We start from the raw sequence: 11,230 nt of genomic DNA, 5'->3' as shown, positions 1-11,230 counted from the left end.
GTCACTATCTAAGAGAGCATTTTTTTTTCTACTTGGTAATTTATATTCTTTCTCCATCAATGCATTGAGGAATGCTTTATTTCTCAGCATTCTATTCTCTTACCCTAGAAGATAGTCAGTAATCAACCTAAATTCCTCAAATGTGTAAAAGAATTTTCCATTAAGACCATATATTACATGAAGTCTTGGGGGAAAGCTGAGAGTAGGGCAAGAATTGCTAATCTCAGTTTCACAGCTGACCCATTAAAGATGATATAATCAATATAAGTATACAATTTCTTGACTGAGAAACATAAAAACATAAATTCTAGCATTTCACTGTGTTATTACCCACATGTGTAAAATTAATCATATTATTTTTCTTCCTAGTTCTGACCACTGCCACATGGTACAAGGCAATAATACACGAATTTCAGAATTTCTTTGTCTGGGACTATCGGAGGAACCAGAACTGCAGCCCCTCATATTTTGGCTTTTCCTCTCCATGTACCTGATCATTGTGTTTGGAAACCTGCTCCTCATCCTGGCCATCAGCTCAGACTCCCACCTCCACACGCCCATGTACTTCTTCCTCTCCAACCTGTCCTTGGTAGACATCTGTTTCACCTCCAGCACCGTCCCAAAGATGCTATGGAACATCCAGACACAGAGCAAAGCCATCACCTATGAAAGCTGCATCACACATGTATTTTCTCACAATCTTTGGAGGTCGGGACAACTGCATTCTAACTGTGATCACCTATGACAGGTATGTGGCCATATGCCACCCACCACAATACACAGTCATCATGAACCCCCGGCTCTGTGGACTGCTGGTTCTGGTGTCCTGGATTTTGTGTGTTCTGAATTCCTTGTTATACAGCTTAATGATACTGAGACTGTCCTTCCCTGCAGAATTAGAAATCCCACTTTTCCAGTGAAATTAAGCAGATGATCAAACTTGCCTGTTCTGACACCTTTCTTAATAACACGGTGATGTATTTTGTAACTGTACTACTGGGTGCTTGTCCCCTCGCTGGTATCATTTATTCTTACTCTGAGATAGTGTCCTCCATATGTGGAATCCCATCAGCTCAGGGGAAATATAAAGCATTTTCTACCTGTGCGTCTCACCTCTCAGCTGTCTCCTTATTTGATGATATAGTCCTAGGAGTGTATCTCAGCTCTGCTGCTACCCACAGATCACACTCAAGTGCAGCAGCCTCAGTGATGTACACCGTGGTCACACCCATGCTGAACCCTTTATCTACAGTCTGAGAATCAAAGACATAAAGATGGCCCTGATCAGGATCTATGGGATGGCAGGTACAGAACAAACACACATTTGGAGCTAGAAAAAGTGCTCCAAGACCCAAAACCAGAAATTGAGATTCTTTAATCAGACTTGTTTTCAGACTTGTTCCTTGTATTCAGTCCTTGAATTTCTTTTGTTTGTTTCAACTCTTCTATACAATTTAAGTAACCATTTTATTATGCTTTATGCTTTGTCTGTTATATAGACGTTTTTTCTCTTTGTCATTTTTTGTACCTTCACAAAGTTTTTTTCAACCTTCATCAGAAATATTTGTAAGTTTTCATTTAATTCATTGGCAACATTGATGTCTTAACAATAATTTCTTCTCAAATGACTTATATCATTGTAACTAATTTGTTCTGTGTTCACCATGCGTCCTTCATTCTTTGTACATTGGTACCTTAACTGATCTTCCTGATACTGTAGACTTTATGATTTTTCCATATAAGTCTGTCTATTGATAGTGATGGAATAGGATAGGAATGCCTGGGCACTGGCCTGGGTCCTACTACTTGCTCCTCAGACCAGGTCAATGTTGTGACTAGATGGATTCTTATGGTCCTTATGATTTCAACAACCGTCATGGAACTATGAACATGTAAGTTTTATTACTCACAGTCCAACATGCCCAAATACCACAGTGGAGAGTTGGAATTAGAGCAGGAGGAGGAAAAGCAGGGTCACCCCTCTGGTCAGTTATCCAGGTTACTCAGGGTTTTCTACAAGGAGAATGTTATAATATGTCAATCTTGTGTAAAAATCACAAAAATTTTGTGTTTAATTCCAAATAAACTTTGCTTCCTAGATATATCCATTGTTTAATGTGAACTTCCTTCCTTTGCTTGTATTGAAATTGCTTCTAATTTAAAATAACATTGCATATATTTCAAGTTCCAAATCAAAACAAAAATAAAAGGGGAACTTCATGGGTGGTGGCATCATGAGTGCTTCTGTAGTAGCAGTGTCATACACCTGGCAACATGATTATCTGAGATGGGTGTTTTGGAATAAAAAAGCTTAGTCAGGTACTTGTGCTACAAACATGCTACTGTATTTCATACATAATTTCCAGGTTTTACTGTCTTATTTAGCTGAGGGTCCAATTGTGGCAATTATAGTAAGGACCGCAGGGGTCCATCCACTCACTTAGGGACTGGTCTCAGGAGAAAGAAGTAAGACCCAAACCACTGCCCAGGCATTCCTACCCTATTGCATCATTATCAATAGACTGAGATTTATAGGGAACAATCATAGCTACCATAGTTACTGGAAAAACTTGATTACCAAATATCTCTCTCCCAGTGAAATCTACTCAGAAGCATACATGAGAGGTTCAGAGACGAAAGAGACAGTGAGGTACCCTTTATATGACATTCTGAGCTAAAGATGAGGTGCAGCACCTGGAGCTACAGAAGGGAGGAAGGACATTGTAGGACAATAAGAAGAAAAGATGCTCAGTATTTAGAAATTTGCCCTGCCCTCCATATAGGTTACAAAATGTTATCTCTGGTGATAACTCTTATTATTGGCAAAACTCCAAATTTAAATTCTTTAAGGGAGAGGTAAAAGTTCCTACCTGGCAACTAAAGGGGAGCTCAGAGGGGTGTACAAAATAGAAGGTTTTTATAGGAAAAAGGAGGGACAAAGGAGCTATTAAAACAGAGCAAAATAAGGGTTATTTGTGGCCATGACATCTTTTCTTTGGGGGAGAGGAGAGGAAGGATTTCTATCAGACAGATTCCCTCTTCTTTCTGTGGGGGATGGGGAGGGCCCACGTGACAGATTACCTTAGTGGTTTTTGACCAAAAATTCAAGGCTTGTTGATTAAAATTAAGTTTTTGGGAGAGGTGGAAACTTCCATTAAATCCAGTATGAAATCTTGACTTAGCATCATGGGTTTTTAACTGGAGTGATGCTATTTTTGGGCCTATGGTTTTCTCTTTAACAATAGTATGGACATTCACAATATTAAACACAGAATATCCATAAACACAGAATATCTTCCCATTTATTTGTGCCTTTTTCAATATTTTTTGCAATGTTTTATGGTTTGTTTCTAGGTATTTAATTCTTTTTGATGCAATTAGAAATGGAGTTGTTCTCTTAATTTCTCTTCTGACTGTTCATATAGATGCAAACGATTATTATATATTTATTTTGTATCACTAATGAACCTGTTATTAGTTCAAGAAATTTTTTAAAACAATTTATTGGAGTATAATAACATAAAATAAATGGAACATAGTTAACAACAATATTTCTGAATTAAAGGAGTTATGCAAAAATTAAGAGTACATACTGCATAGGTTCATATACATACCTCAGAAAAACACAAAAGCTTTAATATCTTTGTTATATAATTGTAAAAAATGTAATTAGCTTGATCCTCTGTTTCCATATTTCTGCTGGTGATGTGGAATAATAAACCTAATCCCGTAGATTTTGGTAGAAATAAAAAAATGTTTTTTAAACATAGAGCATGTCTAATAACTCTTCCATGGATAGGAAGTGTATGTACATATACATGTATGTACATTTGTACATGATTTTCTTTCCAATAAACACAACACAGAAAGACATAACACACACACACACAGTAATATTCTCACCTTTAATGTTGAAAGAAAATTTTAAAGAAATTTGGTGACAATAGAAATTAAAGAATGAATGATTCAATTAATATGAGACTAAAAAGATTTACAAATTTAGATACAATGATGTAACGTAGAAGGTTGACCTTAATTTTAATAATAAATTACATTTCCTATATTAATGCACGAAGACCTCAAAATCAGAACCACGTTTACTTCTGTAACTGAAGAATTTGTCCACCAGCTACCCAGGGAGTCACACACACTGAACATGAGATTTGTAGTGGAGAGATTAGATTCACTCTTTTGGTAGCACTGGGCAAGGACAATGGGAAAGCTAGTGCTCAAACCTTGAACTCCTGGTTCCTTTACTGGCAATTGGTTTTAAAGGGTGTAATTGGGGGTAAGGGTCAATGGGTGATCAGCTCATTTGTATATTCTGATTGGTTGGAGCAGGTGTTAGTTACAATGAGCTCTTTTAGGAGTTGTGATCATCAGTCATCCAATGTCAGCTAGTCTGGGGTTTATGACTGTGGTCATGATAGTCAGTGGTTTTTTACCTGGCAGAACATTTTAGTCCTTATAAAACCAACTCAAGGTATGTGACACTAGGTTATCACAGATTCCAGATGGGGCACTAGTGCCACAAGAACCTGATTTATGTCTAAAAAAGTTACTTTGGTGAATATAAGAAGAGGTACTCAGGTCTGTTTCCTTGCAAGTGAGACATTGGGGGTATGGGATTTGATTGAGAAGGGATTCTGGCTTGGTTTCAATTTTATGAAATTGGGAATTCACTGAATCTGTTAATGGAGCAGACTCACCAAATTGACGTTAGATTTTTTCTTCTACTTAATGTAAAGTTTCAACTTGAAATCCTTTACCAAAGAAAGCTAATAGAATAGATTACTACTTACACACTTTAAGTTATGGAGTACTGAGGCAATTTGATACAAGAAAATCACAGACACAATAACTTTATTAAGTAACATTGAGAAAATTGAGGAACCGGAAGGTTAAGCAAATTGCCCAAGGTCACACAGCTAGTAAGTGCTGAAACTAGGGCACAAACTCTGGGCTACTTAACTCCAGAAACTGCTCCCAAATCAGTATTCTATCTCCTTCTGCTGCTAAAGCAGCGCATGAAAAAGTGTTCTTATTTCTAAGCTTTTGCTCAACCAAGTATGCAACCACATTCAGAGGCAGATTCCAACCTGGGGCAACTGATTGGCCCCTACTATGGCCACCTTGACCAGCTATGAGACCAGCAAGATCTCAACCTGGCTGGATGTGAGGCACTTCATATTTGCAAGTCAGTAGCATTTAGAAATAGAATTCCACTGTCTTACACCTGAAAGCAGAAAAGTCATTTTTTCACAAAAATAGAACAAACCTAGAATTTGTGTGGAACTGCATAAGACCCCGATTTACCAAAGCAATTCTGAGAAAGCAAAACAAAGCTGGAGGCAACCCATTCCCTAATTTCAAGCTATATTATAAAGCTATAGTAATGAAAGCAGTATAGTACTGGCACAAAAACAAACACAAAGATCCATGGAAAAGAATAGAGAGCCAAGAAATAAATACACACACGTAAGGTCCTTAATTTAGGAGAAAGGAACCAAAATTGTAAAATGAGGAAAGGACAGTGTCTCCAATAAACTGTGCTGGGAAAACTGGACAACCACAGGCAAAAGAATGAAACTGGGTCACTATTGTAAGGGTTCAGAATGAGTCACACCAAGACATGTACTTGGATTGTTTTTGAGCTGAAGGCACCTGAGACCCTGGGAGTCCAAGAGAAACTTTTACCTCTCCCTTAAAGAATTTAAATTTTGGTCTTGCCAATAATAAGAGTTATCATAAGAGATACTAGTAACATTTTATGACCTATAAATAGGGCAGGGCAAATTTCTAATTACTGAACATCTGCTCTTCCCATTGTCCTGCAATGTCCGTCCTCCCTTCTGAAGCCTCAGGAGCTTCACCTCATCTTTAGCTCAGAATGTCATATATACACTAGCTCACTGTCTCTTCCAGTCTCTGAACCTCTCATTTATGTTTCCAAGTAGATTCCACTGGGACATAGATATTTGATAATCAAGTTTGGCCAGTAACTATGGTAGCTCTTCCGGATGCTCAGCTAAATACAACATTGAAACCTGGAAATTAGGTATAAAATGCAGTAGTGTGCTTGACTAAGCTTTTGTTTCAAATACATCCATCACAAATGATTATTTTGCCAGATGCATGACACAGCTACATAAGCACTCATGTTGCCTTCACCCATGACGTTCCCCTTTTATTTTAAACTACAGGCAGGTGCACAAAATTTGTGCATGTTGGCAAGGGGGAAGGTCCCTCAGGCTGGCCTGCATCCTCTCGCAATCCAGAACCCCTCTAGGGATGTCCAGCTGCTGGTAAGGCCCTGCGGGATTGGGTCTAAACCAGCAGTTGCACATCCCTCTGTCAATCTGGGACCACTGGCTCCTAACCACTTGCCTGCCTGCCTCATCGCTCCTAATCGCCTCTGCCTCAGCCTCTGCCACTGTGGCTTTGTCCAGAAGGACGTCCGGAATGACGTCCGGAAGTTTGTTCAGATGTCTGGTCGTATTAGCATGTTACGCTTTTATTATTATAGATTTAATTATTTCGTTTTGGAATAATTAATATATGCAATTTAATTTTTGTGGGGTTTTTTTGGGTACAGGAGACACACTATTTTTTTTCAAGACTCAAAACTTCAATACTTTCTATTTCAAAGTCCATTTTCTTTTCTTTTTTAACATAAGTGTTTTTTTAAATTGTTTAAAGTATTACAAATATTAGTCTCCTCTTTTCTCCCATTGACCTTCCCCCAGCCTCCCCTACCCTGTGGCACATGCCCTCACCCCATCCCAACCCCAGTATCTTGCGTCCTTTGGTTATGCTTATATGCATGCATACAAGTCCTTCAGTTGATCTCTTACCCCCGTCCAACACTCCCCAGACTTCCCTCTGTAATTTGACAGTGTGTTCGATGCTTCTCTGCCTCTGTGTCTATCTTTTTGTTTATCAGGTTTCAATGTTCTTTATTATCCATAAATGAGTGAGATCATGTGGTATTTTTCTTTCATTGACTGGCTTATTTCACTTAGCACAATGTTCTCCAGTTCCATCCATGCTGCTGCAAATGGTAAGAATAATTAATACATGCAATTTTATGTTTAATATAAGCATTTTCAAAACAAACAAAGGGAGAAACTTCACATTACATAATGGATATATCTAGGGAGCAAAGTTCATTTGGAATTACACACAGGAACAAAGATAGAATTTTTGTGATATTTACACAAGAATTAACATGTTATCAAATTTCCATTTGAAAACTCTGAGTAACCTAGACAACTGACCATGTGACTGACTCTGGTTTTTCCCCCCTGCTTTAATTCCTCCTCTTAGGATTTAAATAAAAAGCAAACCTAAAATTTGTAAAGTACTCATACAACTCAACAAAAGGAAGACAAACAGCCCCATCAGAAAATGGGCAGAAGACCTAAATAGACACTTCTCCAAAGAAAGACACACAAATAGTCAGCAGTCATATGAATAAACCCTCAATGTCACTAATCATCAAAGAGATGCAAATTAAACCAAAATGAGGTGCCTCCTCACACCTGCCATAATGGCTACTATCAATAAATCAACTAACAACAAGTGCTTGTAAGGATGTGGAGAAAAGGGAAACCTCGTGCACTGCTGGGGGGAATGCAGACTGGTACAGCCATGGTGGAAAACAGTGTGGAGTATCCTCAGAAATAATTAAAAATGTAACTGCCATTTGATGCAGTCATCCTGCTTCTAGGAATAAAACCTAAGAATTCTGAAACACTAATCAAAGAATACATGTACCTCTATGTTCAGATCAGTGTTATTTACAATAGCGAAGATCTGGAGACAGCACAGGTGCTCATCCATTGAAGAATTGATTAAAAAGAACACACACACACACACACACACACACACACACACACAAAATGGTGGTATATTTACACAATGGAATACAATGCAGTTGTGAAAAAGAAGGATCTCTTACCCTTTGCCATAGCATGGAGGGGCTTGAAAAGTTTTATGCTAAGTGAAATAAGTCAGCCAGAGAAAGACAAGTATCACATGATCTCAGTTATATGTGAAATCCATAAACAAAATAAAGTGCCAAACAAAATAGATCAAGAGACATGGAAGCATGCAACAGACTGTGGATTTTCAGAGGGAAAGGGAGGAGGGAAGAAATTAACCAAAGAACTTATGTGCATATATGAATAACCCATGGACACAGATAATAGTGGGGTGAAGGCCTGGGGAGGGGACTGGAGAGGAGAAGAGTGGGTCAATGGGGGAGGAAAAGAAGGACATCTGTAATACTTTCAACAATAAAGATACATTTTTAAAAAGCAAACCCACAAAACCATAGCCATCATATCCTTGGTCCCCATTGAGGCGGAGTCCTTCATCCCAAGCCCATTTCTCTCTCTCTTTCACACACATACATGCACACAGCTTCCTGTGTGGCTTTTGGAAGCACAGGACTGTGAGTAATGAACCTTATGTTTTCATAGTTCCATGATGGTTGTTGTAATTATAAGAAGGACCACAAGAGTCCATCCACCCAGGACATTGACTCTGGTCTGAGGAACAAGTAGGAGGAACCAGGCCAGTGCCCAGGCATCCCTATCCTATTGCATCACTATCAATAGACGGAGACTTATAGGGAACGATGATAAAATCTATAATTTCAGGAAGAGCAGTTAAGGTACCAATGTACAGAGAAGAGGGACACATGGTGAAAACAGGTTACAGATTTTATGGAATGAAATTACACAATGGATTAGGCAGCCAAGTGCAGTTTTTCTACATGAGTGATACTACTTATTACTATTCTACCTACAAAACAGGAACAAATTACTTACAATGATATATGTCATTTGAAAATAAATTACTCTTAAGACATCAATATTTCTAGCAAAGGAAATGAAAACTTATCCCTATTTCTCATCAATGTTGAAAAAACTTAATGAAGGTTCAAAAAAAAAAGTCTATATAACAGACAAAGGAGGAAGCTTAATAAAGTGGTTACTGAAATTGTATAGAGAAGTTGAAACAAACAAAGGAAATTCAAGGACAGAATGAAAGGACCAATTCTGGCCCGGCCTGTGTTTCTCAGTGGTTGAGCATCAACCTATGAACCAGGAGGATCCCTTAGATTTCTGGTCGTGGCACATGCTCGGGTTGTGGGTTCAATCACCAGGAGTGGGTATGCAGGAGGCAGGCGATCAATACTATTCTCTCATCATTCATGTATCTCTGTCTCCCTTTACCTTCCTCTCTAAAATCAATAAAAATATGTTTTTTTTAAGAAATAAAAGTAGCAAGTCTAAAAAAACACACTGTGATTAAAGAGTCACAATTTCTGGTTTTAGGTTCTGTAGCCCCAAAATCAAGGGCACTTTTTACCTCGAGATGTTTGTCCCCTTTGCACCTGCCATCCCAAAGAATCTTTTCAGAGCCCTCTTTATGTCTTTGTTCCTGAGACTGTAGATGAAGGGGTTAAGCATGGGTGTGACCACAGTGTACATCACTGAGGCTGCTGCACTTGAGTGTGAGCTTTGGGTAGCAGCAGAGCTTAGGTACACTCCTATGCCTGTTCCATAAAATAAGAAGACAACCCAGAGGTGAGATGCACACGTAGAAAATGCCTTATACTTCCCCTGAGATGATGGGATTGCACGTATGGAGGACACTATCTTTGAGTAAGAGTAAAGGATACCAGCAAGGGGACCACCACCCAGTAGCACAGTTATAAAATACATCACCATGTTATTAAGAAAGGTGTCAGAACAGGCAAGATGAACCACTTCTCTGAGATCACAGAAAAAGTGGGGGATTTCCAAGTCTGTACAGAAGGACAATTGTAACACTATTAAACTTTCTAACAAGGATTGCAGGGCACTTGTGATCCACGACATCAGAACCAGCAGTCCACAGAGCCGGGGGTTCATGATGACCATATAGTGTAGGGGGTGGCAGATGGCCACATACCTGTCATAGGCCATGATGGCTAGCAGGAAGTCATCCAGTCCTCCAAAGAGTAAGAAAAAATACAACTGTGTGATGCAGCCTTTATAGGTGATGGTTCTGCTCTGTGTCTGGATGTTCACCAGCATCTTTGGGACGGTGGTGGAGGTGAAACAGATGTCTACGAAGGACAGGTTGGAGAGGAAGAAGTACATGGGTGTGTGGAGGTGGGAGTCTGAGCTGACAGCCAGGATGATGAGCAGGTTTCCAACCACAGTGATCAGGTACATGGAGAGGAAAAGCCCAAATATGAGGGGCTGCAGTTTTGGTTCCTCTGATAATCCTAGAAGAAGAAATTCTGAAATCAGAGTATCATTCTCAGGTCCCATGGGGTGGAGGTTACTAGTAGGAAAGAAAAAATAGCATGATTAGGTTTTACACAAATGGCCATAACAAGCATAGTTGAAATGCTACAACTATATTTTGTAAAAAAGCAACAATATTTATTTTTTGTATGTATCATCCCCCATGACATCTCTGATTAGAAATTCCTGTCTTCCTCAAAATTTGTTTCCAAGGTGGTCGTGGATAACACTATATTTATGAGAAATGCTTTCATGCATTTAAAGAATATTTATTGATATTTCCCACCTCTAGCGAAAGTGTACAGGATGCTCAGAAACAAAATTCCTAGAATATAATGATAGTGAAAAAATATTTACAACAAATATGTCATATACCAAGTTAGATGGTGTCATGTGAAGAAAATAAAGTAGGTATAAAAGTGAGTGGATGGGGTGTTATTTTATACTGGGAGGACAGGCAGCCCTGAAAAAAAGGTGGCAATTGAACAGAGACCTCCAGGAAGACAGAGGGGGTGACATGGGTTTTTTGGGGTGAGGGCTATTTAGGAAAAGAGGCAGTGCCAAATCCCTGAGATGACACTTGTTTTAGGTAATAAAGACTCAAAAAGGATCCAGAATGGTGAATAGAGTCAAAAAGTCACAAAAGAAAATATTACATTGCATCATACATAGTGATGGTATATGGTTCTCTTTGTTCAGAAATGTGTGTGTGTGTGTGTGGTGTGTGTGGTGTGTGTGCAAAAATTGCTGGATCACAATGTAAAGGCATGTCTTATTTTGGGACACAGTAAAAATAATCTGGAATTCAATACAATGAATGTGAGAATAGTTTAAAAGGCCTGTTCCTTTGGGTAGCAGCAGAGCTTAGATACAGGGAAAAATAGACCCCTGGCACCTGCTCTTCGTGAGCATTCTCTGAGATCTCC

At 38.9% G+C, this 11,230-nt stretch overlaps 1 protein-coding gene and 1 pseudogene across 2 annotated transcripts; one reads left to right on the top strand and one right to left on the bottom strand.

Moving 5' to 3' along the window:
* The first annotated feature begins 385 nt into the window (after positions 1–385).
* Positions 386–1,334, top strand: LOC308519377 (olfactory receptor-like protein OLF4; annotated as a pseudogene). Its single transcript has one exon. The product of its transcript is annotated as an olfactory receptor-like protein OLF4 (transcript).
* Positions 1,335–9,374: 8,040 nt separating this feature from the next.
* On the bottom strand, positions 9,375–10,408 carry LOC308519450 (olfactory receptor 7A17-like; the record flags this gene model as incomplete). Its single annotated transcript, XM_081091435.1, has 1 exon — positions 9,375–10,408. The coding sequence occupies exon 1, from the start codon at positions 10,326–10,328 to the stop codon at positions 9,375–9,377; it is 954 nt and encodes a 317-aa protein (XP_080947561.1). The 5' UTR covers positions 10,329–10,408.
* Positions 10,409–11,230: the final 822 nt, after the last annotated feature.

This window comes from Myotis nattereri, assembly GCF_964212035.1.
Source record: "Myotis nattereri genome assembly, chromosome: 5".
In the NCBI taxonomy this organism is placed as follows: Eukaryota; Metazoa; Chordata; class Mammalia; order Chiroptera; family Vespertilionidae; genus Myotis; species Myotis nattereri.
This window is presented reverse-complemented; position numbering and strand designations above follow the sequence as displayed.